The 26,405-nt window shown below is 37.7% G+C and overlaps 2 protein-coding genes across 2 annotated transcripts; both read left to right on the top strand.

The window, feature by feature from the left end:
- Positions 1 to 10,013: 10,013 nt before the first annotated feature.
- On the top strand, positions 10,014 to 20,709 carry LOC122001760 (mitochondrial import receptor subunit TOM20-like). Its single transcript, XM_042556665.1, has 6 exons — positions 10,014 to 10,246; positions 10,398 to 10,476; positions 10,651 to 10,820; positions 10,907 to 10,954; positions 14,245 to 14,328; positions 20,250 to 20,709. Exons 1-6 carry the CDS (start codon positions 10,148 to 10,150, stop codon positions 20,391 to 20,393), a joined length of 624 nt encoding a protein of 207 aa, XP_042412599.1. The 5' UTR covers positions 10,014 to 10,147; the 3' UTR covers positions 20,394 to 20,709.
- Positions 20,710 to 22,156: 1,447 nt separating this feature from the next.
- LOC121999520 (tyrosine-protein phosphatase DSP3-like) lies at positions 22,157 to 24,664 on the top strand. Its single transcript, XM_042554191.1, has 5 exons — positions 22,157 to 22,518; positions 22,625 to 22,718; positions 24,175 to 24,232; positions 24,321 to 24,364; positions 24,434 to 24,664. The coding sequence occupies exons 1-5, from the start codon at positions 22,157 to 22,159 to the stop codon at positions 24,662 to 24,664; spliced, it is 789 nt and encodes a 262-aa protein (XP_042410125.1).
- The last annotated feature ends 1,741 nt before the right edge of the window (positions 24,665 to 26,405 follow it).

Raw genomic sequence — 26,405 nt, 5'->3', positions numbered from 1 at the left:
GCTTCCCTATGAAAAAAATTATTTTAATTTAATATTATACTTATTTTACTTAAAAAAAAGCTAAGAAAAATATATTTTTTAATATCGTCGGCCTAAAATATTTATAGAAGTTTTTTTGATCATAGTGTTCAATTCTAAGATATGGGACTAAAAAGAACTATATTTTTTTTATATAAAACAACCAGAGAAAATTAATGATGAGAAAAATTCATAATAATACGCTGTAGCTGAGTCTCGAACTATAGATCAGTGATTGTTTCACTTGTGGAATTACTAATAAACCTTTGAATTATTTTTAGTGTAAATAGAAAAAAGGGCATTAACGTAAATGTATTTTAGGCTTCACCAAAATTAGTTAATAAAGGGGGAAGATTTTTAATAAAATAGTAAGATAAACAATAATTCAAAGGAAGTGATTTTTTTATCCTTTCTCTTCTCTTCCCCCGAGAATAATTTCCCACCATATATTCCTTTCATTTCTTTATTCACGCTTGAGAGTAAACATAGTATTAGAGCTAAAATCGAACGGGAAGCAACTGATGGAAAAAAAAATAATGCATGTACCCCTTTTCATTCATAAAATTGCATCATATAATTAAAAAATAATACATGCACCCTTTTTAATCCATAAAATTATATTATGTACTCAAAAAAATGACTCATGTATTATTTTTTATTTATAAAATTATGTCCATATTTCCACCTTCCTTTATCAAGGTAGACAAGCATGGAAAGGAAGAGATTTTTTCAGCTTGTTTTCTCTCTCAAGAATACTTTTTCACCATAGATTTCTTTCCCTTTCTCATCCGTGCTTTGGAGTAAACAAAGCATTAGGGGCAGGGGAAGAGAATGGAAAGGGAAATAAATTTCTTGTTATGCATCTTGTTTACCTTGATTGAGGAAGATGGATAGATTGATGTAATTTTTATAACTTAAGAAAGTACATGTGTTAATTTTAGATATATGTGAAATTTTTTTCTTTAATTTATGGTCCGCTGTGCCAAGTATACATATGATCATAGTTTATAATGCTTTGTCTCGGCATGAAAGCCCTAACCCCTCCTTAGATTTCCAGATAAGGATGGTAATGAGACTGGGTGGGGATGAGTTTGTCATCCCCATCCTCTCTCCGAATTTCATCTCTGTCACATCCCCACACCCATCTCCACTTTTTTACATTTAGAGAATCCCCAAACTTGAATCATCGGGATTGATCCTGTCTGGAAGCTGAGAAGACGAACCTGCCGGTGTGACGTGTCTGGAATGTGGACCGCATCCTCATGACCCGGGGGTGAGCTGTCCGCTGTGTTAGGACCGAAAAGTAGCTAGAGGGGGGGTGAATAGCTCGTCGCGTGCTCGTTGCTCGGTGTTGCTTGTTTCTTCTTGGATGTGCAGCGGAAAATACAGAAACAAACACAAAACGCTAACACTAGGATTTTACTTGGTATCCACCTCACAAGAGGTGACTAATCCAAGGATCCACACCAACGCACACACCCTCCACTATGAATAACACTCCTTTATGGTAACTACCAAAGGCGGAGAAGCCCTACAACACTCTCAATACAAGAAGAAGAAAGGGAAATACAAGTTAAGCAAAAGCTTACAAGATGTGCAGTAAAAACCCTAACCCTAACTTCTTCCTCTTGCAATAGATCCGCCTCTTGACTTGGAAAGCCTCCAAGAACCTTCAAGAACTGGCGATCACGTGCTTGTAGAGAGCTGTGGAGGAGCTGGAATGAATCTGAGAAGAGCTCGTAAAAAGATGCCGAAGACCACGCTCGCCTGCGTTAAACCCAACGGTTGGATCCCGATCGATTCGAATGTTCCGAATCGATCGGGAGGCTTTGGATCGATCCACGGATCGATTAGAGCGCCTGTGCTTTACGCGCCTGGATCGATCCACGGATTGATCCGGCTATCACGCGCAGCAGCATCGTCCCGATCGATCGGCCGATCGATCGGGACCTCGATCCACGGATCGATCAAGAAGCTTTCTGTTGGAAGAATCGATCGATCCACCGATCGATCCACGATCGATCGATCCACGGATCGATCCGACTTGGTTTTTGCCCAAACTAAGTCCCAAACCTCCCTAACCAACATCCGGTCAACCTTGACTGTTGGTACATCATGCCTCGCATCCGGTCACTCCCTTGACCTGCCAGACTCCCAACCAAGTGTCCGGTCAATCCCTTTGACCCACTTGGACTTTTACTCGTCGTGCCAGTATCCGGTCACTCCATTGACCTACTTGGACTTCCACCAGATGTTTGGTCAACCTTGACCCATCCGGACTTCCTTCCTTGCCAAGTATCCAATCAATCCTTTGACCTACTTGGATTTCCCAACACCGGATGTCCGATCATCCTTGATCCATCCGGATTTCCTTCCTTGCCAAGTATCAATCAATCCTTTGACCTACTTGGACTTCCCAACACCAGATGTCCGATCATCCTTGATCCATCTGGATTTCCTTCCTTGCCTGGCTTCACTCACCAGGACTTTCACCTAGCTTCACTCACTAGGGTTTTCCATCTGCATAGCTTCACTCACTAGGACTTTCCATCTGCCTAGCTTCACTCACTAGGACTTTCACCTGGCTTCACTCACCAGGATTTCCTTCTGCCTAGCTTCACTCACTAGGACTTTCGCCTGGCTTCACTCACCAGGATTTTCCATCTGCCTAGCTTCACTCACTAGGACTTTCCAGTCAAGTATCCAGTCACTCCCTTGATCTACTTGACTCTTCTTCAATCAATATCTTATTGTCAAACATCTAAACCCTAACCAAGACTCAGCTTGGTTAACCAGGTCACCCTTGACCTGAGGGATATTGCACCAACAATCTCCCCCTTTTTGATGTTTGACAATACCACAATAACACTTACAATCCCACATGTAAGTTAGGCTAATCCTATAGCCTCCTTCTTCATGCCACTAGGTAATGAACCCATAAATTAAGCTTTTCATTCTCCCCCTAAGAGGGCAAACTCCCTCTAGGTAATGAAAACCTAACTTACTTCCTTTCATTCTCCCCCTATTGGCACACATCAACCCCCTACTAATAAAACACATCAACCCGTCTTTGGACACACATCAACCTATGCTCCAATTTTGGGCACACTTCAACAAATCCATTTGTTGAAGACTCTCCCCCTGAAGAGTTGCTCATCGTGATCACAATTTCACTCATTGTGATCAACTCAATATTGAAGGTCCCATACCCTTCATTATCCTTAAACTTCTCCCTCAATGTTGATAAATACCCAACCTTGAGCATTTTCAACCACTTGAGTTGCCACTTGAAATGATGAGGATATCCACTCCCCATTTATCCCCATTTCAAGTTTAAATGCTCAACCATGAGCATTTTCTTTAAAGAAGGTTAACCACCTTCCAAGGTTCATGAAAAAAATTTTCATGCCTTTAAAGAGTCCCTCCCCCTAAAGACATGGTGGTAACTTCTGTCATTGCACCAACAATGACTTGGAATCCCTAAACCTTTAGGAAACCCAGATTTAGAAGTTTTGAGGTTCAAATGTTTAAAATTTGAAACAAACCTCAACCTAAACTTCAATGAAGTCTTCCTTAACCATTCCATCCTTGTTTTCAACACGAAAACACCCTTTTTATGTATACAAATGTATTTTAAGGGTTTGGAATGGTTACATAGACTAACCATGGTTCAAAGATGCTGAAGTCAGGCCTTCCCAGCCAAAATCAGCAACTTGGATCGATTGGAGTTGGGATCCAATCGATTGAACCAACCGAATCGATCCACTGATCGATTCAGTATGTGTGGATCGATCCACTGATCGATCCAGCGAGCTTCTGCTCGCGATTACCTTCGAATCGATCCACGGATCGATTCAGAAACTCCAATCGATCCATGGATCGATCGGAGTTCTGATAGTTGCTGAAATTCCATTTCAGTCAACTTCAGAAACCCCTAGAAAATTCTACAAAAATCCAAAAATCATGAAATTTCGTGTAGACATTATTTAGGGCATACTTAATCATGGAAAAATAGTTTTCTATGAAAATACATCATATTTTCAAAGATTTACACAAACTTGAGAACTTGCAAAAACTTTAGTGTTTTCTTCAAGTTTGTGTCTAACTATTCAATGGTGATTACTATCAAAAGATAGCCTTCACCAAGGTTTTCCAAAATTATTTTAAAAACATTTTCAAAACCAATATCCCACCATGTTCCTTGGGCTTAATGCACATGACTTGTACATTAGCTTTCCCAATGATGGAAAAACACATAACTATGTGTTTTGATGAACCTAAAACTCAGAAGAATGCACTAAATCAACATCTTGAGTTTTGTTCATCTTCCTAACATCTCACTTGTATCTAATGTGCACTTAAACACATACAAGTCACCTTATAGTCCTTGTGAGATGTGAGATTTTGGTTTTAACCTATTCTAGGGATCATGCATATCTATATAGGCATTTTAAAGATATTAAACATCCACCTAGGATGTCACTTGTTAATAAGTGATGTTAAATGCCATTTGTCCTTAATTTACAAGGAATTAAACTTAATGCATGATTATGTTATGGCATACATCAAAAGGAAATAGCTTTCAAAAGAAAGATTCCTATAACTACATGATGTATGTATGGCATGACATGGTATTTTTGTATTTTTCATGATAAGTCATGAATGCAAAATACAAATAAGATAAAATATGATGTCATGGCATATTATGAGCAAACACTCATGGCAAGATTTAGCATAAATAAAATATACCTAGATTACCTATCTAAGTATCGTTAATCTTAGCTAATCCTAAAACTTAAACCCTAGATTGCCCAAGGTGCTTCAAGAGAGTGCCAAAACCTAAATGGGCATTTCTAATTCTCTTGATTAATTTATGCTAATTGAAATTAAGCTTATCCTCAAATGTTGGCATATTCCATTTTTCCACAAGAGTAGCACTTTAAAGTTAAGGCCCGGATTGCCTTAAAATTTCCTAAGAACATACCAAAATCCCAACTTGGTAGCTCTTATGAATTTCCCAATATGTGCCTTTTAAGATTAAAATCAAATTTTCACCACTAGGCACATTTTACTCTTTCAAGGAGTAAATAATAGTTCCATTTCATTTTCAAAGGTTAACCAAACCTTGAAAATGCTCCTTGAGTGTCAATTTCCTCAAAGTTGGGTTAACTACCCTTCTAATTGGAGTTGACACTCTCACCCATTTATGGGGTAGAGAAGATGCTCCTAGGAACCCAACACCTATTGGTGCTCCTTGGATGCTCTAGGTACTCACTAGGGATAACTTCCTAGATACCTTCCTAGTGACCTTGTTGGGCTTCTTAGAAGCCTTGGTCACATTTTCTAGGTCAACCCTAGGGATAGCCTCCTTGTGACCTTGTTAGTGACTTTCTTAGACTTCTTAGAAGTCTTAGTCACTTGGTTGCAAAAATACTCTTAGGGATGACTTCCCTAGTATTCTTGACTTGACCATTAAACCTAGGGTTTGTTCCATAACTATATGGAACCCTATGATAACTAGGCACATCCTTCTTAGCCTTTGGTTTGTATCCCAAACCTCTATGGCTATTTGATGGCTTTGACTTTCCTAGCCCTAGGTTTTGCTCATTTTGCCCTTTTAGGATATTTTCCATCCTTTTTAGGGTCTTTTTCATTTTATCAAGTCTTGATCTCAAGACTTGATTTTCTATCATTAAATCCTTAGAATTTGGTTTTTCATTAAGTCCATGAGTATTTTGGTTTCTCGGCTTGTATCTAAAATCCTTAGAGTTATTGTCTAGACTTTTACCTACATTCCTAACCCTAGGAGTGATAGTCTTAGCATGTAGGGCCACATGATTTTCCTTAATTTTACCATGCTCTCTATTTTTATGGTAAATAGCATTAAAATGATAAAAATTAGAGTTATCATGCTTTTTACCATAATGCAAGGGAATAGGCTCAATAAAAGTTACCTTCCTTTTTACCTTGGAGGCTCCCCCTTGACTAGTGCCTCCTTGAGCCTTGACCACCTTCTTCCCCTTGGGGCATTGACTCCGGTAATGCCCCTTTTGATTGCAAGAGAAGCATATAATATGCTCCTTGCTCTTCTTTGTGTTGGGGATGGTCTCCTTGGGCTTCACCTTGCCCTTTTGTGCCACTTGGCCCTTCTTCTTGGCTAATTTAGGGCACTTGCTCTTGTAGTGCCCATGTTCCCTACATTCAAAGCATATAATATGATATTTATTATTAATTGAAATATTTATACCTTTGCTTGTAGGGGTGGCATCTTTTTCTTTGGATCCGGAGATAGAAGCTTCCTCTTGATCGGACCTTGATTCTCCTCCATTTGATTTTTCTTGACTTGTGGAGATAGAAGCTTCTTCCTCCTCTTCTTCTCTTGACCCGGATGTAGAAGCTTCTCCTTCTTCTTGATCCGGTGTCACCAAGGATTGCTCCCCCTCAATCCTAGAGGTGGAGGCTTCATCATCTTGAATATGAAACAAGGAGTATGCTCCCTCCTTGTTCCCTTCATTGCATTCCCTTGAGGATGAAGCTTCTTGGATTTCCTCTTCTTCGGAGGTTGAGCATTTCTCAACCTCAGAATCCTCCTCTTGGTCTTGCTCCAAAGAGTCACCCTCTCTGGATTCTTCATGATCTTGTACAGTGGAGGGGATCTCTTCATGAAGCTTGGCCAATTTGCTCCATAGCTCCTTTGCATCTTCAAACTCTCCAATTTTGCAAAGGATGGTGCTTGGCAATAAATTGACCAAAAGCTTGGTCACTTTGTCATTTGCCTCGCACCTTTGGGCTTGCTCAGGGCTCCATTTGCTTTTCTTTAGAACTTTGCCCTTTGAATTTCTTGGAGCCTTGAAGCCTTCCATTAGAGCAAACCATTGCTCTATCTCCATCATAAGAAAATTTTCGATTCTTGATTTCCAAGAATCGAAACTCGTAGAAGTGTATGGTGGAGCCACCCTTGTGTCAAATCCAAGCCCATCTTGGAATTGCATCTTGAAGTTGAGCTTGATAAAGTCTTGAACTTGAAGAATTTGCTCCAACTTCTTCACCCTCTAGCTTTTCTTGATATGCTTGACCCTTCCGGCGATGATTCCGGTGAAGAGCAACCTCGCTCTGATACCACTTGTTAGGACCGAAAAGTAGCTAGAGGGGGGGTGAATAGCTCGTCGCGTGCTCGTTGCTCGGTGTTGCTTGTTTCTTCTTGGATGTGCAGCGGAAAATACAGAAACAAACACAAAACGCTAACACTAGGATTTTACTTGGTATCCACCTCACAAGAGGTGACTAATCCAAGGATCCACACCAACGCACACACCCTCCACTATGAATAACACTCCTTTATGGTAACTACCAAAGGCGGAGAAGCCCTACAACACTCTCAATACAAGAAGAAGAAAGGGAAATACAAGTTAAGCAAAAGCTTACAAGATGTGCAGTAAAAACCCTAACCCTAACTTCTTCCTCTTGCAATAGATCCGCCTCTTGACTTGGAAAGCCTCCAAGAACCTTCAAGAACTGGCGATCACGTGCTTGTAGAGAGCTGTGGAGGAGCTGGAATGAATCTGAGAAGAGCTCGTAAAGAGATGCCGAAGACCACGCTCGCTGCGGCTTTAAACCCGACGCAACGTTGGATCCCGATCGATTCGAATGTTCCGAATCGATCGAGGCTTTGGATCGATCCACGGATCGATTCGAGCGCGTGCAGAAGCGCGCTGGATCGATCCACGGATTGATCCGGCATTCATCGACAAGATCGTCCGATCGATCGCTGATCGATCGGGACCTCTGGATCGATCCACGGATCGATCCGGCTTCGTCATTGGAAGAATCGGATCGATCCACCGATCGATCCAGGATCGGATCGATCCACGGATCGATCCAGCACTTGGTTTTTGCCCAAAACTAAGTCCCAAACCTCCCTAACCAACATCCGGTCAACCTTGACCTGTTGGTACATCATGCCTCGCATCTGGTCACTCCCTTGACCTGCCAGGACTCCCAACCAAGTGTCCGGTCAATCCCTTTGACCCACTTGGACTTTTACTCGTCGTGCCAAGTATCCGGTCACTCCATTGACCTACTTGGACTTCCACCAGATGTTTGGTCAACCTTGACCCATCTGGACTTCCTTCCTTGCCAAGTATCCAGTCAATCCTTTGACCTACTTGGATTTCCCAACACCAGATGTCCGATCATCCTTGATCCATCTGGATTTCCTTCCTTGCCAAGTATCCAGTCAATCCTTTGACCTACTTGGACTTCCCAACACCAGATGTCCGATCATCCTTGATCCATCTGGATTTCCTTCCTTGCCTGGCTTCACTCACCAGGACTTTCACCTAGCTTCACTCACTAGGGTTTTCCATCTGCCTAGCTTCACTCACTAGGACTTTCCATCTGCCTAGCTTCACTCACTAGGACTTTCACCTGGCTTCACTCACCAGGATTTCCTTCTGCCTAGCTTCACTCACTAGGACTTTCGCCTGGCTTCACTCACCAGGATTTTCCATCTGCCTAGCTTCACTCACTAGGACTTTCCAGTCAAGTATCCAGTCACTCCCTTGATCTACTTGACTCTTCTTCAATCAATATCTTATTGTCAAACATCTAAACCCTAACCAAGACTCAGCTTGGTTAACCAGGTCACCCTTGACCTGAGGGATATTGCACCAACACGCTGCGTTGACCAGATCGTCAGAAGTCCTCCTCCGGTCAACTGTACCTGTATCCAGCGACCGGGTTCCCCCCGGTCTCTGGTACCTCGGTGCTCGAGGCGAATCCCACAAATGTATGAGTATCCAGATAATAACAGAATAGTAGTAAAATAAACAGATATCGAGTACGAGAACGTACCCTGGCCCAGGGGGGCGCCCTCGGATGGATCAGTGAGCTGACGGAGTCGTCGCGATCCCGAATAGTAGATAAATGTCCACCAAACGCGTAGCTGGCTCCAGTAGTTCGAAGCCGGACGCGATATAGATCCGCAGGACGGAGCACGGTCCGACTACATGATAACAATCCGAATAACGAAACACCACACGGCTCGATGGCCGGAAACACTGCACTGGATCAGATCTGTGCCGCACGCGGCAAGGACAGCGGCTGTACCGCCGTCGGAATCGGCGGTCGAGAAACCGGAGGTGCTGGCCGCCAAATGGAGGAGGCACATGGCCGGCGGGAGGCGCTGACCGCCACCGGAAGTCGCGGCCGGCGGAGACATTCGCTGCCGGCAGTATGGGAGAGGTGTCGAGACTCGCTGGACGGGCGGCGGGAGGCGCTGGAAGCCTCTAAAGGAAGCCTTGGCGTGTGCCTAGGCGGCTTCGCCCGCTGGACTCGAAGTCGGCGACGCCTGCTAACTACGGCGTCCGCCGGAAGTGGCTGTAGCGTGTGGAGATGGCGACAGGAGGCCCGCCGGCGGCGGAGGCAACGTCACATGGAGGTTGTGCGTGAGATGGGAAGCAGCGACCGAAGATCTCTACAGGCGAGGGAAGCTGAAAGCCGGCAACGCGAGGAGGAGAAGAGGCTAGGCGGTGGCGGCCGGCGATGGCCCCGGCGAACAGTACCCGATGGGGAGGAAGAAGACCTCCCTTCATCTCTGCTGGCGGCGGCCTCTTCTTTCTCTCCCTCATCTCTACCGCCTCCCCCCTCTCCCCTTCAAACCCGAGCCTTTTTTTTCCTCTCAAAGCCCTAGCTTCCCCCTAAAAGACCTAAATGCCCCTCTACTTTCTCCTATCTCCTTTTCTGCCCCTTACACAACCGGATCAGGGATCAAATCCTCATCCCCACTCGGGCCACTCCTATCCTTATTATAATCCCAAAATTAATTTTATATTAATATTAATATAAATATTAATAATAATATTATTATTATTTTCGGACGAATTAAGGAATGAGAACAATATCTTGATATCCAATCCGAATCCATCTCATCTCTAAAAAAAAAAAAATGTCCCCGAATTCATTCCTATTTCCGAATAAATTGGATATCTCTGTCCTGGTTTTTCATGCGGGGCCCAAACCTGAGGAAAAATTGCCATCACTATCTCCAGAACACCTACCCGCACGAGCGACGAGGCTTAGGCGAACACTGTGTTGTTGGCGACCGAAACCCTAGAGTTCGCATCGAGCCATGGATTTGTCGGAGACCGACTTCGATCGCATCCTCTTCTTCGAGCATGCACGCAAGACCGCCGAAGCCACCTACGCAACGAACCCCCTCGACGCTGATGTGAGCTCTCGCCTCTGTTTATCGGTTGAGTTTCGCTTACGCTGTTATTTAGGACGTCTCGCTCCTCTTTTGAGCGGCGGGTTCTGTTTCGGACTTTACCTTTTGCGTTTTGTGCCGATCTTTATGGGCTGCTTTATTTTTTATCACCAAGAATCTGACGAAATGGGGAGGCGCACTTTTTGAGCTGGCACAGTTTCAGGGCGGGGAAGAATCAGTGAAGGCGATATCAGGTGTGTCATATATTTGAAAAAAAACGGATTTTTGAAACATTCCATAAAGGTTTTATCTTTGTTATACCTTTTCCGTGGTTCCTGCCCTTGGGCTTATAAAGCTTGGGAGCAACTATTGTCTCTTGTATCCACGGGGCATTTGAAATTGTCCATTTGTCAACTATTTCTCTTCAGATGCTATATCAAAACTGGAAGAAGCCTTGGCAATCAATCCAAAGAAGCCTGAAACTAATTGGTATTTAGGAAATGCACATTCTGCTCTAGCCTTCTGTTTTCCAGATCATGATACTGCCATGGTTCATTTTGATAAGGCAACTCACTGTTTTCAGAAGGCTGCGGAGGAGGTATTTGTTTGCTTGTTAGATGCACAAGTATTTTCTGCATGATCAATGATTGATTTGAAAGGAATAATGATATGCGCTTCTGGTAGGATCCTGGAAATGAGCTCTACAAAAATTCTCTGGAAATGCTGGCCAAGGTACAGATTCTCCATTGGCAACATCTTCTAGATTGATGCGCTAGTTCAATTATTTCTGATCATGTGCCTTGCAGATGCTAATCTTTTTCCAACTGATTAAACTATTTTTTATCCTTTGCCTCATCCGTAGAAACAAATCTTTGCTCCCTTTAAGATGCAGGTTACCAAGTATATTTCTCATCTCCTCTTCACATTCAAATATGAATTCTGATTTCTTCTATATATTGCTAGGTTATGGGATTGATTTTATTGCTTCCTTTTTTTCATGTGCTGGTATTTTCGTGCATTGTGTGGGACAGAGCAGATAAAGAATTTAGCCCATGGTTATAGGATTAACTTAGCATCCTAAGAAAACTATTAACATAAAGATTAGAGGATCACAAAAAGAATAAATTATAAATATAATGTGCAGTTGAAATATAATGAGTCAGAGAAAATGTTAACGAGTTGGATGATTAGTTTTTTTTTTGCAATCTCAATTAAGATTGACTTGCATAAAAAGGCCAATTTTTTTTTTCATCAATGTGAACCGTCCATATACAATTACAGGAATGAACAAAATGGTTAAGGATACAAGCAAAAGAATAAGATCAATCAAGAACCATAAAAATCAGAAGAAACTTGAAAGCAATTGGATTAACCAAATTTGAGGAAAAATATTAGCATAAGACAAATATTTTGATGAAGAAAATTAATGAAGGTTCTAGTACTTTAAGACGGCTTCAACAATAATACTATTGTATTTGTTATTGCAAGTTATTGTTAAAGCCTCTCCATCTATAACCAAGTTGGGTTTCGGCCACTTGTATCAGTACATAAAGAGAACAAAGCCCAAATTTAAGAATCCATGCAAAAGATTAAAAATATGTGATATTTCTATAGAAACCTAGAAATGATAAACTAGGAGGTATTTTATGGGATTGCTAAAGTCAGGGAAACTGAATATAGTAATCTTGTTAATATTAAAGGCGTAAAAGAATGATTAAAGAAAGATGGAATTTCTTTTACAAACTATTTATTGAATGCTCTGTTAAGAAGTAATCAATGTGGACATCCTTTATGGCAACACAATTATAGAAGTTACAAATTCAGTAAATCAAAACTAAACAAGTACATTATATATATAAGAATCCAATACAATAACTACTATAATAGGGTCCCATGTGAAACTAAACTACATATACTAACAATGTGAATATGCACTTAATTTTATTTGCCATTTAAGCAATCAACTTATAGTCTTATACTAAAAACGTGACACTAGCACAATAATAGTTTTGTAATTTCTTATATGCAAAGATAATTTGTTTTAACCTAGTTTTGTGATTATGCTTAGCTATTTTCTATTTATTTTGTGTTAATGCTTGGTTTTGCTTGAGTAAACCTCTAGAGCCTTGAGCTATACAGGACCTTAGTCCATTGGAACATCTAGCCCTTTCTGTAGCACTGGAAGATAAATTAAGTTTCACTTATAAGCCATTGCCATCTTCACTTTCTCGACTTAATCATATTTTAAAGTATTATTCCCTAGAAAGTCTCATTTTTTATTAATCATGATGAAGTTTTCTTTTAATATCAGTATGCCTCTAGATGAGGGTGCCTGTATTGAGATTTTTAAATTCTCTAAGAACAATTATAAAGTCTTTTATTATAAATATTGTTATTGGGAAAATCAGGGTTTATCACTTATGTAGTCTCCTCTATCTATGTTTCTTATTTATCAATTTGTAATTTGCAAGTAAGTCTATAGTAACGGGATATTTTTTTTCTAGCACTAGGTCCATAACACTTCTCCTCACATTGATTTGAATGTAATATTAAAATGCAGCTTGTTATGAAGATATTCAATTTTAAAACCTCTTGAGGATTTAGTTAACTAATCTGCTAGCTAATTCTTGGAGTCTTTTTGATGAAGTTACAATCAATCTCTAGGGATGATTTTTTTTTTTTTTGATTAGCAGCTATATGCACGACAAATCGATTGTCACAATTATGTGACTGCATATCCTAACTTGATGGTGGACTGTTTGAAGGAATTGAATTATCTCCCAGAACATAATAGCCTAATGTGGATTATCAATCTCCAGTGAACCTGCCCAATATCATCGATGTACTCCATGATTTAAAGATAACCTCGATCCTGAAACACGTGACCTATGGGATTGAGATCAGCACTCAATCAAGTGATAGGTTATGGGAAAAATTAAGGTTAATCATCCAAGTAGTCCACATTACCTATGCTTATTATTCATCAATATAAAAGTTGTCAGTCTCTAGTATTATATGGTATTTACATATAGGCCCCTAGGTTCACAAAATATATGTTGAGAGCTTTTTGCCTTCCCTATTTGGTTCAGAAGAATCTTCATTTCCAAACACTATGTTTCAAGTAAAAGATTAGAGTGCTAATCAAGCAAAACTTTATCATATGCTTATTTGCCACATAGTTCACCGATATCTATAGAAATTTTGTGCTATTTGTCTTTTTTATTTACCATTCTGGTAGCTGGACTTTAATTTAATTGTCAGAATTCTTTTTGCCTAAACTGAGCTGACACATATATGAAACCAAACAATTCATGCATACTTGAAATCCTCTACAGAATATAGTATTTTCACAAGTATAAACTGGATTTTGGGGGAAAAATTATCCTATTTGTTCTTTTGGCTATATTTTTCACCTTTTCAATTATAATTTAGATCATCTTTGTCGTGCTTATTACTTACCGCCAATTTCTTGTTAGAAGCTAAATTTTTTAGCAAACCTACAGTCACATTTTTTTTGGTTGGATAATAGTCTTGTTTAAACAAATAGAGGCATCACTAACGGTTGTAGTGATATCTGTTGAATTGGAGTGGAGTCTATTCTATCCCTGAATGACTAATATTCCTAAATAACTAGTCATTTACGAGCGAGTATGAAAACACAATGGATCAACCACACATTCATGTGGGATTAATGGCTGTGGAGCATTTTATCTTCAACCCAGCCCCTTATGTTCATCATGACTCAAAGGTATAGGCCTAGATCTTATAGCATGTTGAATTATAGTGGTTTGAGTCCATTCCATCCTTAAATGGCTAGTCATTCGGGAGCAGAACATCCTTTTAATATGAAGATATAATGCACCCACATACTCCTTCGTATGGGATTAATGTGCTTTAAACATCTTAGCTTCAACAAACACCATAAACGCTACCATTTTCACTATTTTTTGTATTATCAGTAAATATGCAGTGTTGTCTTTATGATATCCTTTATCTAACAATTTGAAATGGAGCTTTTTCAGGCCCCGGAGTTGCATCAGGAACTCCAAAAGCAGATGGCTGGCCAAAACACTGTAAATGCGACATCCTCAAATACAAGTACTAAGGTGCGCTCTTATTGTAGAATGTTGAATAAGCTTGCTAGCCTTAACCGGGCCATATTTACCCTTCAGCTTCTACATGCTTAACCTTATTATTTAGTGGTATTCTTTTCATGATGCATAGTGAAGTGGGAAAGTTGATTGACTTGTTTAGTTCTCATTATTTTCTCTTTTTTCACATGTCCTATCATCAGCTTCCAGGTTTTTATTAGTCTGTTAAATTCTTATGTTTATCCCTTTAACTTTTAATGTTTTGTGGTGGCAATCCCTGAAATATTTACTTGACATTTTATATGCATATCTCTTTTTTGTATATATATGCACGAGCTTTCATCTTTTTTTTTTTCTGCTTCTGCTTCTGCTTCTGCTTCTGCTTCTGCTTCTGCTTCTGCTTCTGCTTCCGTCCAAGTAAACATGATATCTATCAATTATTACCTGTTTTAGTTCTATTAGCTTCAAAATATCTTTGCTTTTCATAAGAATGTATAGAATTATTGTTTGCTTTTTAGTGCAATTTTCTTGCATCTACTTATTTTTCATTTGAAGGGGAGCCTTGGTGCAACGGTAAAGTTGTTGCTTTGTGACCAAAAAAGTCACGGGTTCGAATCCTGGAAATAGCCTCTTGCAAAAAGCAGGTCTGCGTACAATGGATCCTTCCCCGGGAGCCTGCATAGCAGGAGCTTCGTGCACCGGGCTGCCCTTTACTTATTTTTCATTTATGTTGCTGAATAGTAATCCAATTTCTAGGGAAGTTTTTCATGAAAACATGGAAATGTGGACTGATAAAACTATCTAGATCTTTGATTTTGATACCTTACAAGAGATTGATGTAGTAAGATTATATAGCTGTATTTTGCTTTGTGTAAAGGATGGGTGTTCTATAGATTTGATCTTATATCAGTTGGAAAATTGTGCGTTCATTGTGCGCTCTTTAGTATGAGCGAGTATTTATTTGCTTCTAGTGTGACCCATTCTGTATCATGAATCGAAGTGTTGAACTTTTAGGAAACACTTTTAACAAATTAATGTAGCAAGGATGATGGATAAGATTGATTTGTGGAGTATTCGAAGAGATAAAATAAAAAAAATGGTATTATCTATCGACAAGTGTAATTCTAATTGATAATTAAATGTTAGAAAATAGGATGATGGCATGGATACTTGAAATCTGAGCAATAAGTTTTATAGTTAATCAAGTTGCGTTGGTTAGAGTGGAATGTGCAAGCAGAGGAATTCTAATTAATTAATAAAATCTGATTTAATTGCTTTGAATTTTACTTAGTGATATAAATTTGCATATAGCTCAGTGGAGTATAAGATCTGATCTCCAATAGTTTGAGCAAATACATGATGATGTATAATTTTTGTGCAAGACATGAAGCTAGGGCAATGGCTAAAATTATGTTCAGATTCTTTTCTTTCCCAAAGAAAATTTGCCTGATGTAGGCTGCAAATTTACTGATGTATGAAGATGATCCTTTGATAAGAATCAAAAGAGATGTCTCAGTTACTCCAGGGCAATGGTGCAGCGGCAAAGTACCTTTTTAGTTTCCAAGGAATCTAAGGTCGAGTCCCAACTTTGGCAAATTAATGGATGATTTTTTTTTAATGGACGGTTGATCTAATAGTGCTGGGCCGATGAGCTCCCACTGAGAGAGTTTTCCGATTTATCCTGGTGGGGGATGGAAAATTTTCATGGCTGGGCCGGTTACCTTTAGGATTTTAGTCGGTGTAAGCAGCCCCGACCCAAAGGCCGGGCGGTCCTACGCGAGGGCCCAAAGTTTGGGAGGGGCCCAAAATTTTTAAAAGCTTATATAATTTATATAAGTATATGTATATATGAATTGTTTTAGGAGTTAGGTTAACTTGTAATTTTTCCATCGGCACACGCTCCTTGCAACCTCCACTGACATCTCTGTCTCCTTTCTCATATTCTCTGTACTTCTCTCTTGGATTTTTTTTTTACAATTACACCGCTTTTCTCTTAGTCTTCCCTTTTCATTTTTGTTTGCTCTCCTCTCTACCTGTGACTTCGCGACGGCAAGGCTATGCCTTTGCCTCTGCTCTACACGGCTGTACCAGCACCTCCTGCACATTGCACCTGCACCTGCACCTAAAGGTTCTGAATCTTTATGGCTTGCATTGCGATTTGCGAGTTGCGACGATTGTCATCTACTCATTTTCTTCTTCCAGGTGTATTTATTCCTTTTATATTGAGTTGATTTAAATTATAGTTTTGCAATTGTTGTGATTTTGTCCATTATAATATGTTGCCTAAAAAACATATTTCTGGATGTGAAAAAAGAAAAAAAAGAAAAAGACTAGAACAATTAAGTGAATCACAAAAAGACGCTCTTAATAAATTCTTTGTTAAAAGATCAAGTTTTAATGAAAATATAGAAAATTTAAATAAGGATAATATAGATGAGTTTAAAGAAATACATGATGTTAACGAGGAGTCTAGTGAAATTCATGACGATAATGATTAGTTTAATGAAATTCATGATGTTAATGAGGATAGAGATAATTTAAGAGAGCATGAAAATGTTACTAATGTAGTAGATAATGAGAATACTAATATTGATAAACAATTTATTCATTCACTTGATATATATGATCCAAGGAATTGGGATAATCTTGATAATAATGCACATGATATTTTAGTTGAAAAAGGGCCTATAAGAAAAATGAATCTCATATTTCCTTTTGATCACTACTCTAGACATTTTTTAAGTACTCATTATTTTAAAAAGTTAAGTAATATAGAGGTAAGAGACCGAAAGTGGTTGGTATACATAAACATATAGATAAAGTTTATTGCTTTTGTTGTAAGTTATTTAAATCTGAAGAAGTTCTTTAGCAAATGATGGGTTTAGAGATTGAAAACATATTAGTGAATGATTTAAAGAACATGAAAATTCTATTGAACATATAACTAATATGAACTCTTGGAAAAAATTAAAAATGAGATTAGATAAAAATGAAATAATTGATAAAGATTTACAACGAGAAATCTCTAAAGAAAGAGAGCATTGGAGAAGTTCTTACAAGAATATTAGCAATTGTTAAATGTCTTTCTAAACGTTGTTTGACTTTTCGGGGATTTAGTGAAAAATTATATCAAGAAAGTAATGGAAACTTTTTAGGGTTGATTGAAATGATTGCTGAATTTGACGTTGCTATGCAAGATCATATTAGACGCATTCAAAGTGTTGGCCTAGGGACGGGTTGGCGGGGGCGCTGGGGGCGAGCGAATCGCCTTTTGCCACATATTAGACACATTCAAAATCATGAAATTCATCATCATTATCTTGGTCATAAAATTCAGAATGAGTTGATTTCTCTTTTAGCTGAGAATGTTGAAGTATTATCATTAAGAAAATTAAGGAGGTAAAATATTTTTCAGTAATTCTTGATTGTACTCCAGATATAAGTTATCAAGAACAAATGACTTTCATAGTACGATGTGTTAATATGTCATTTAGCAATGTGAAAATAGAAGAGTATTTTTTAGAGTTTCTAAAAGTAAATGATACAACTGGTTTTGGACTTTTTACTGAATTAAAAAATGTGTTAAAATCACTTGATCTTAGTATTGAAAATATTAGAGGTTTTACGATAATGATTCTAATATGAAAGGAAAACACCAAGGAGTTCAAAAGAGGTTGCTTGAAATAAATCCAAGAGCGTTATATATGCCATGTGTTTGTCATAGTCTTAATTTGACTCGTAGTGATATGACACATTCTTGTGTTAAAGCTATTTCTTTTTTTAGAGTAGTCCAATGCATATATACATTGTTTTCAAGTTAGGAGTATATATACATTGTTTTCAAGTTCTCCTAAAAGATTGAAAGTTTTACTTGATAATGTGAAAGGATTAATTGTCAAATATTTTTTAAACGCACGTTGGGGAAGCCGTATTAAAATTGTTCAAGCTATTAGATTTTAGGCTCTTGAAGTGCGAAGTGCTTTATTAGAGTTATATAACATTTGTGATGATGCAAAGTCTAAGCGTGAAGTTGAAAGTATAGTTAACTCAATTGAAAATTTTGAATTTTTACTTGGTATGATATTTTATTTGTTATAAACATGATAAGTAAGAAGTTATAATCAAAATCTATGTGCATTGATTCTACTATGAAACAATTAGATGGTGCAATATCATATTTTGAAAAATATAGGAATGATGATTTTGAAGGGGAGCCTTGACACAATGGTAAAGTTGTTGTTATATGACCAAAAGGTCACGGGTACGAATCTTGGAAACAACCTCTTGCAAAAAGCAGGGTAAGATTGCGTACAATGGATCCTTCACCGGGACGCCGTATGGCGGGAGCTTCGTGCACCGGGCTGCCCTTTATAGGAATGATGGTTTTACAACAAGTTTGACTATTGCTAAAAGTCTTGTATCTGATTCTATATTCAATGAAACGACATATTTTTAGAAAAAAATAGTTTAATGAGAAAAAAATGATGAAATTTCATTATCACCTGTAGAATCTTTTAGAATTGATTATTTTATGATTATGGTAGACCTGACAATTTCTTCTTTGAAAGATAGATTTGATGAAATGAAAACATTTGAAAATATATTTGGTTTTTTATTTGATTCGAAAACGTTAAAATCATTGGATAATGATGAGTTGAGAAAATGTTGTGTTAATCTAACATCCACTTTTACGCATGACAATTCATTAGATGTTGAGTTAGATGATTTGTTTATAGAGTTAAAAATATTACAAGTGACTTTACTAAATGAGATAATGTTACTCAAAATTTTGTGAAAAATATAGATTGTTATCCAAATGTTTCAATTTCTTATAGAATATTGTTGACTATGTCTGTTACTATAGGATCAGCTGAAAGGAGTTTCTCAAAATTAAAATTATTAAAAGCATATATGAGATCAACAATGTCGCAAGAGAGATTGAATGGATTAACAATTTTATGTATTGAAAAAGAGATTTTATAAAATCTTGAAATTAATAATATTATAGATGCATCTAGAAAAGTTAGAAGAAGTCATTATTGCAAATAATTTTTACTTTATTAAAAAAAATTGGAGGACCTATTTTGATCGTTTCACCCCGGGCCTCCTGGATGTTAGGACCGGGGCTGGGTGTAAGTGGAATATCTGGTGTCAACTTAAAAAAAAAAATGAGAAATGCCTCGGTTATTATGCTAGTGTGGAATATTGGCATCTTTTAGATTGACTATTTACTTTTGTTGACTAGTAAAAGATTGTGGATGATGAAAAGATAGTGGTTAACCAGATAGTTAAACTCTACCGAAGAGACCTTTATTTCCATACACACTTTTTGTATATTCGTTAAGACTCGAGTATATCACAAGTTGTAACATCAACTTTTACATTACCAACCAATTCCATTTGTCATGTAGATTTTGAATTTGCCTCCAATATAAACCAACATTTGATCTCTCTAGTGGATGAGTGGAAGAAACTTCTTTTGAATCATCTGCAAGTGTGAGTAGCATATTTACCAGAACTACTCTGATAATATGATTCATGATGGCCAATTTCTCAAGCGATACTCCCATATCATTAACGACTGAATCACAAACTCAACTTGGTATCTGCGGTAGCAACTTCAACAATAGACAAATTGTTGTCAACCCTTAAAATATGACTTTCTCTCTCCCTGTTCCTCTTCTCCTATCTATTGCCCATACGACTTTCTTATTTCTCATTTTTTTTTTCTGATAAGTTTCTCACTTCTTTCTTAGAACATTGCTTGGCTGATTACATGGTAGGTTGTAGTACTTGTTTGCATCATGTCGGACTTGTTGCTTGCATCATGCCAAGCTGATTCTATGTTATAGTGATTTTTAGTTCTGTTTTGACACTTACGAAATTTATAACCATATACTTCTTTTGGTTACTAATTCTTATTCTGTGGATTCTAGGTATCAAAGGAGTCTAAGAAGAAGAAGAAAAGCAGCGACTTGACATACGATATACTTGGGTGGGTTATTCTTGCAGTTGGTATTGTCGCTTGGGTAGGTTTGGCCAAATATCACGTCGCCACTGCATCGCCACCCCCAAGGTGAAGTCCCTAGAAAATGCTGTGCACTTGTAGTATTTGCTTGGCACAAGATGGCACATTCCAGACCAGAAAAGCTGCAATGTCATAGTGGCACGCCCTCGGAGATAAGAGGCCATATATCTCCAGCCGCAATTTCAATTCTGAGTTTTCTTTCTTGTTGGACATATCGGCATTGCCACCTTCTGAATGGCCCGTAAGATTTTATGTGAAACCATACATATCGATCAGCCACCCTTTTTTTTACAATAAATATACTGAAATTAATAGAAGTGACCAAGTTAATTCTTTTGAGGAATCATTTACCATCAGATATTCCTTTTTGTTTTCTATGCGATCACTCTCATGGTGAACTAATAGTAAGTATGAAAAAGCCACTTTAAGTTAATTGTGATGAGTGATCACTCTCAATAGAATTTTCTTTATGGATAATTTAACTTTGTCTCAAAAATTTCACGAAAGTGCTTTATGTTTTTGACATATCTTACAAGCAACCCTTGTCAATTCATCCTTTTGAGCTTAATTTTAATATTATTTTTTTTGCCTTTTTTTTTTAATTTCTTAATTATTTTGTGTGTAATTGGTATTCAGTTTTCGCTAGCTAATTAATTTCGGGATGGACCATTTGGCTTTGCATTTTGTCCATCAAATAAAATCAAGAAGCGCTGTGGCCTTGACGTGGTGAATATCTAACACCATTGAGAATTAAACTTTGATTACTTGAGAATGAATTAAATCTTGATTATTTAGGAATGCATTATGGCTCGTATCACCACACCAATCTCTTCTTTATTGTGTGTACGTAAATATCACTTTCATTCAAATTATATTGTGTTTTTGTTGCTTGTTATTTGATAGATTCTAGGCGAGATTAAGCTAATTTATGATTTATTATCTGAAGTCCAATTAATTATTATATTATTGTGGTGTTCTTACTTTTCTAGTTTATGCAATATTTTACTTTTATAATTTTAAATGCATGTAATAATTTTGATAAAATTATTATGTTCAAATTCCATCCTAATAGTAATAGTAATAGTAATAGTAGGGCTCTTATATAATACATAATTTTTTTATATTAATAAAATATATTTTGAAATAAAGATAATAAATTATTTAATAATTAAAAATAATTGTTAATAAAATACATTTTGTTATTAATAATATATAATTTGATACGTTCAATTTAAACTAGGAAAAAATTATCACATTTATACCAAACAAAACATATAGTTTATTACAAAAGATAAATATGCTTTTTAAGATAGTTTTGATTTTTTTCTATTTTAATAAGTTAAAAATAGAAAATAGAGTAAACACATGAAAAATATATGTAGTTGCATCAATGTTCGATTAATTTGGAATGATCATTGGCCCACGGTTCTGCGAGCAAAAGTTTACCACCGGCCAGAAAAAAAATTCTGACTTTCGATGATTGGCACCTTTTCCATGATATCAATTATCGACGCGGATAAACGGACAAATTCTCCCAGCCAAACCAAAACCAGAAAATTTCGTACCCAACCATTACCCGCCCCGCTGGATCCGGAATCCTCGTTCGTTTCCAACATGGAGGGGCCCTCGACGAGATTGCCCGTAGAGGGCGATTTCCAGCCTTCCGATCCGGATAAATCTGATCCTGCCCGTTAATAATGAACCGAATGTTACGGCCGGGATTAGTTTCGTTTTGATCCGACGGGTGAGATGGGCTCCTCCCTCCCTACAGAAATCGTTCGTTTCCCTGACTATTTATAGCGTCGTCTCGAGGCGATGCGGGTGTGCTCCCTCGCTTGCGTCCGCAGAGTCTGTTCGCTGTTCCTTGCCCGCCATTTGTTCCTTCTTCCCACATTCATCTCCCGGCGATCCCAGATCGGAGTCTCCTCCCTCGCCCCGCCGGAGTCCCTCGGCATGATGGTCTTGGAGGCCCCGGCGGCGGCGCCGGAGGAAGAAGCGCTCCCCTGGCCGATCGTGGAACGGCGGGCGGAGGGCACGGGGAGTGCTTCTGTTTCCGAGGACGAGGTTTTGGTTCCGCCTTTCAACTTCGGGGTGGTCGAACACGGCATCTACCGATCGGGGTTCCCCGCGGCTGCCAACGTTCAGTTTTTGAGGACTCTCAACTTGAAATCCTTCGTGTGAGTGCCTTTGCCTTTATCTGAGTTTCTCGCATTGCTTCGGATCTGCTTTCGGTGTTGATCGGGAACGATGTTAGTTTTGATCGAGGCGTTTGCATCTCGGCAGGTGCCTCTGTTCGGAGCAATATTCGGAGGAGGTTGCCGAGTTTGCGAGGTCCGAGAGGATTCGGATTTTCCAGTTTGGGCTCGGAGGCACCAGGGTAATTTTGTTTTTCCCCTTTCCATCTGTTCTGTGTTCTTCATTGCGCAATGTTGCATAATATCGTCGCATGCATCCCCATTTTAATTGCAATTGAGACAAATTGAGAACGATCCAAACAACATTTTTGGTTTAATTCAAACAAAAGACTCCTATCTGTTCTATCTAATTCGTTTCTATTATTATGGTTCTCATCCATTGACACAGAAATGCCAAATGACTTTTTAACATTATGTTATCTACGTACATTTGATGCACAATTCGGTCATAGCCCAGATTTTATTTGGGAAAAAAATAAATATTCGATTTCCTTAAGATTCTCTCGAGGAAGAACAACGGGCTCACGGAGGACAATGTGAACGTCTACTACCTTGAATTTAGTTATATCCATGTACTCCGTCCGTTCTCCTTAGAACTTTTTATAAATTTTTTTTAGCCTCCGTTTGGATTAACACAGCCATTATAAAAATTTCACTATGTACATCCCTTCAGGGTATTCTCATTGTTTTTAATCAAATATGGCCACTATTTGGTTCAATTCAGATAGCAATGAGAGGCCTTCACAGAGAATTCCATCCTAGTCTTCTTCATCTAAGTTTTGTTCAATTCAGATAGCATATTCTCAATTGCACAATAAGTTTGCATTTGTCTGATCTTAAGTCATGCATTGCCTATGTGGGTATGAACTGTGTACATAATCACTATTTAAGGATAATGGCAGAAAGTCCTAGCATATGTAAATGGAAATCGCCATATGTAAATGTGGGCATTTTCTGATACAAATATGCTCTACCTACAGTGAACTGCTACTGTATAGCATTCCACAACTCTTTTACGCATATATTTTGTTCCACTCATCCAAAACTAACGATTGCACCTTCTATTGAGGGAGGTTTCATGATCATGAATCCTAAATAGTTCTAGCAAACCATATGATCCCAACAATAAGATTCATGATCGGGATCGGTACTCTCCTCACCCATGGGAAGAAGAGAAATATAAGGATGACTACTTATCCTACGGAGACCACACCCTATAGTGGACCTAATTATGTTATCAATCCATCATTAATAATAGAACGGATTAATGAGTGTAAATCCACATCCAATAATATAAACTCGCAATTAACATTAATTAGATAATTTAATGAGTTTGTTTTTAATAGCATAAATATGTATGCTACAAATTAACATGTAAACCCATCAAATAGCAAGATTAAATCTAACATTTATTTCTTAACCATTTTCTTTTATTTTGTCAATGTATGATCAGAGGTATCTATGACTCCAGTAGCGTAGAAAATAATCATTTTTGTACTATACAATTCGTTTCAAACATCAAGGGTATAAATACTAAAGACGTATTGTTTAATGATCTTTCAACTGCTAGGCCTTGCAAATCATGCATTGCCATCGAAATTCCATGCACCAATACCATTTGATGCTTTGTATATGCAGGAAACTTTATCAACTGTTACTAGCGATATCATCACACGGGCTCTTGGAGCCATACTCGGTACTGATTTCACTATAACACGACTAATGGTTACGTTATTCTGGAGTTTTTTTTTTTTTAATTATTATTCTTTCTTTTGGTGTCTCAGATATAAGGAACCATCCCATTTTAATTCATTGCAAAAGAGGGAAGGTATAAAACTTAGCTCATGCTGTGGGAAGATGAATTCATCAATGATACTTTTTATGCATGGTGTTGCAGCATCGCACAGGCTGCCTTGTTGGCTGCTTCAGAAAACTGCAGCATTGGCGCATATCCTCCGTGCACGAAGAGTACATAAAATTCGCAGCACCCAAAGTTCGGGAATCCGACATGAAATTCATGGAGGCGTTTGATCCTTCTTGTCTGATGGAATGCGTCGCGGGCATCATCTACCGCTACCACGGCTTCGGCAGCCAGTCCAGGCGCCTTGCCTACAATGAAACGCAATAGCACAAATGCATATTCCAAGCGAGAACACACCACCCTATGCTCATCCAGAAGCTAGTGACCTAATTAACCATAGCTTCCCCCAGTATTTGATTTGGCATGGAGAAAGTCGAGTGGAGATTCTGCTTGGACTTCTTAGTTGTAGATTCATTCTCGATGAATTATTTTATTGTAAATGTCTTATTAACTGGTTAGTCTAAAATTAAAATACTGCTTAGATTCAACCACTGTGAAAAGAGTCTTCACCATCAGTAACGTACGTAGGTTTCATGCAGCCATGCCCCAGTATGTTGTGAATTCAATCTGTTGTCCTCATTAAATTTTACAAGTTAATAAATAAATTGATTCGTAAATTATATATGAACTTTATTTAGCGAACTAAGTTCACTGGTGTTTAACTTTGTTCATTTTATGCATTCTTTTGCTCTTAATAAGGATGGTGCACAGGCGGACTCATGCTGATGGGTGCAATCAGTGCATCATACATATTGTGGAATATATATTGTCTATAAACATAGTTGTTATGTTATATTTATGATATATAATCACTATTCACATAATGAAAATTCACACTTAAATATATCACAGATCTACTCATTAGTTTAGGAACTTTTCTAGAATCCCAACGAAGACAAACTAATCACATATTAGAATGAGCGTCCAGTAACTTATTACAACAAACTTAGATAATAAGCTGACTTAAAATGAAAACATCAACTTCAAACAAAAGATTTAGTCAACTTATTTTTTTTTTTAAGTATCTCTACCAAGAAAGAGATTTTAGCCTTTCTAAACTTATTGAAGAAAATAAACCTATAACTTTTAAACTTCACTCCAAAACTATTTTACTTCAAATTAAAGACTTAATTACAAAAAAATAAAATTGAGGCAGAAGGAGAACTTAAACTCTTACATACTATATTAGAGGAAATCAAGCATAAATGAATAAAATGAACTTCGAAAATACCTATTACAAAGAAACTTTAGGTTAAACAATTCTCTAAAACTAAAGAGAATGAATATTGTAATATTGAACTAACTAGAAAAGGAGATCAAATTTTAGTTCAACAAAACACTATCATACTAACTCTATTAACTTACACTACAGAAAAATACTATATGGAAAACACATAGTATTCAACTTGGAAAAACATCTACAAAGAAACACTCAAACAATGGATTGGAAAATAGCATTGGAAAATCTCAACAGAGATTTGAGTAAGTTATCTCTTGAAAAACCTATATCTAGACAATTGTCAAGTACATTTAAGTTTCTAACTTATAGTCCAGAACAATCAAATGAATCTCACAAGGACTTAGACTAAATCTTTTACAGGTCCTTTACAAACAACGAGAAGATGACAAATAGAATCAAATACTACTTATTATTTAGATAATATCATAACCAGATGAAAAAGTATCTCTAATCATAGATTAGAGGAATTAATAGACATTGATCAAAATTTAAATATATTTCAAATAAACAATTAAATACACTTCAATCCCATACAACTATATAGTCAAGGAATACTCAACTTCTCCACTTAGTCTTTAGACATCATAGAATAGAACATCTTCACCTTTTTGATGGAGGCGAAGAACACTTAATTTAATGACTGAAGAATCAACCAAATCTTTATTTAACAAAAGACACAATTATATACATTTGAGATTGATTTTGTTTGAAATTAGAAGACTCACCAAACCAAAATAGGAGGAAAAGTTTTATTGGTGTGACTTTGTC

The sequence above is a fragment of the Zingiber officinale genome, chromosome 7A (genome assembly GCF_018446385.1).
Source record: "Zingiber officinale cultivar Zhangliang chromosome 7A, Zo_v1.1, whole genome shotgun sequence".
Lineage (NCBI taxonomy): Eukaryota > Viridiplantae > Streptophyta > Magnoliopsida > Zingiberales > Zingiberaceae > Zingiber > Zingiber officinale.
The sequence above is the reverse complement of the archived record's forward strand: the minus strand, read 5'-3'. Positions and strand labels throughout refer to the sequence as shown.

Bases quoted from the DNA above. Each gene is read 5' to 3' on its own strand.
- LOC122001760 (XM_042556665.1), top strand. From the start codon at position 10,148: ATGGATTTGTCGGAGACCGACTTCGATCGCATCCTCTTCTTCGAGCAT. The intron at 10,477-10,650 runs GTGTGTCATATA...ATTTCTCTTCAG, and splicing joins ATCAGTGAAGGCGATATCAG to ATGCTATATCAAAACTGGAA. The intron at 10,821-10,906 runs GTATTTGTTTGC...CGCTTCTGGTAG, and splicing joins TTCAGAAGGCTGCGGAGGAG to GATCCTGGAAATGAGCTCTA.
- LOC121999520 (XM_042554191.1), top strand. From the start codon at position 22,157: ATGCGGGTGTGCTCCCTCGCTTGCGTCCGCAGAGTCTGTTCGCTGTTC. The intron at 22,719-24,174 runs GTAATTTTGTTT...TTGTATATGCAG, and splicing joins TTGGGCTCGGAGGCACCAGG to GAAACTTTATCAACTGTTAC. The intron at 24,233-24,320 runs GTACTGATTTCA...TTGGTGTCTCAG, and splicing joins GGCTCTTGGAGCCATACTCG to ATATAAGGAACCATCCCATT.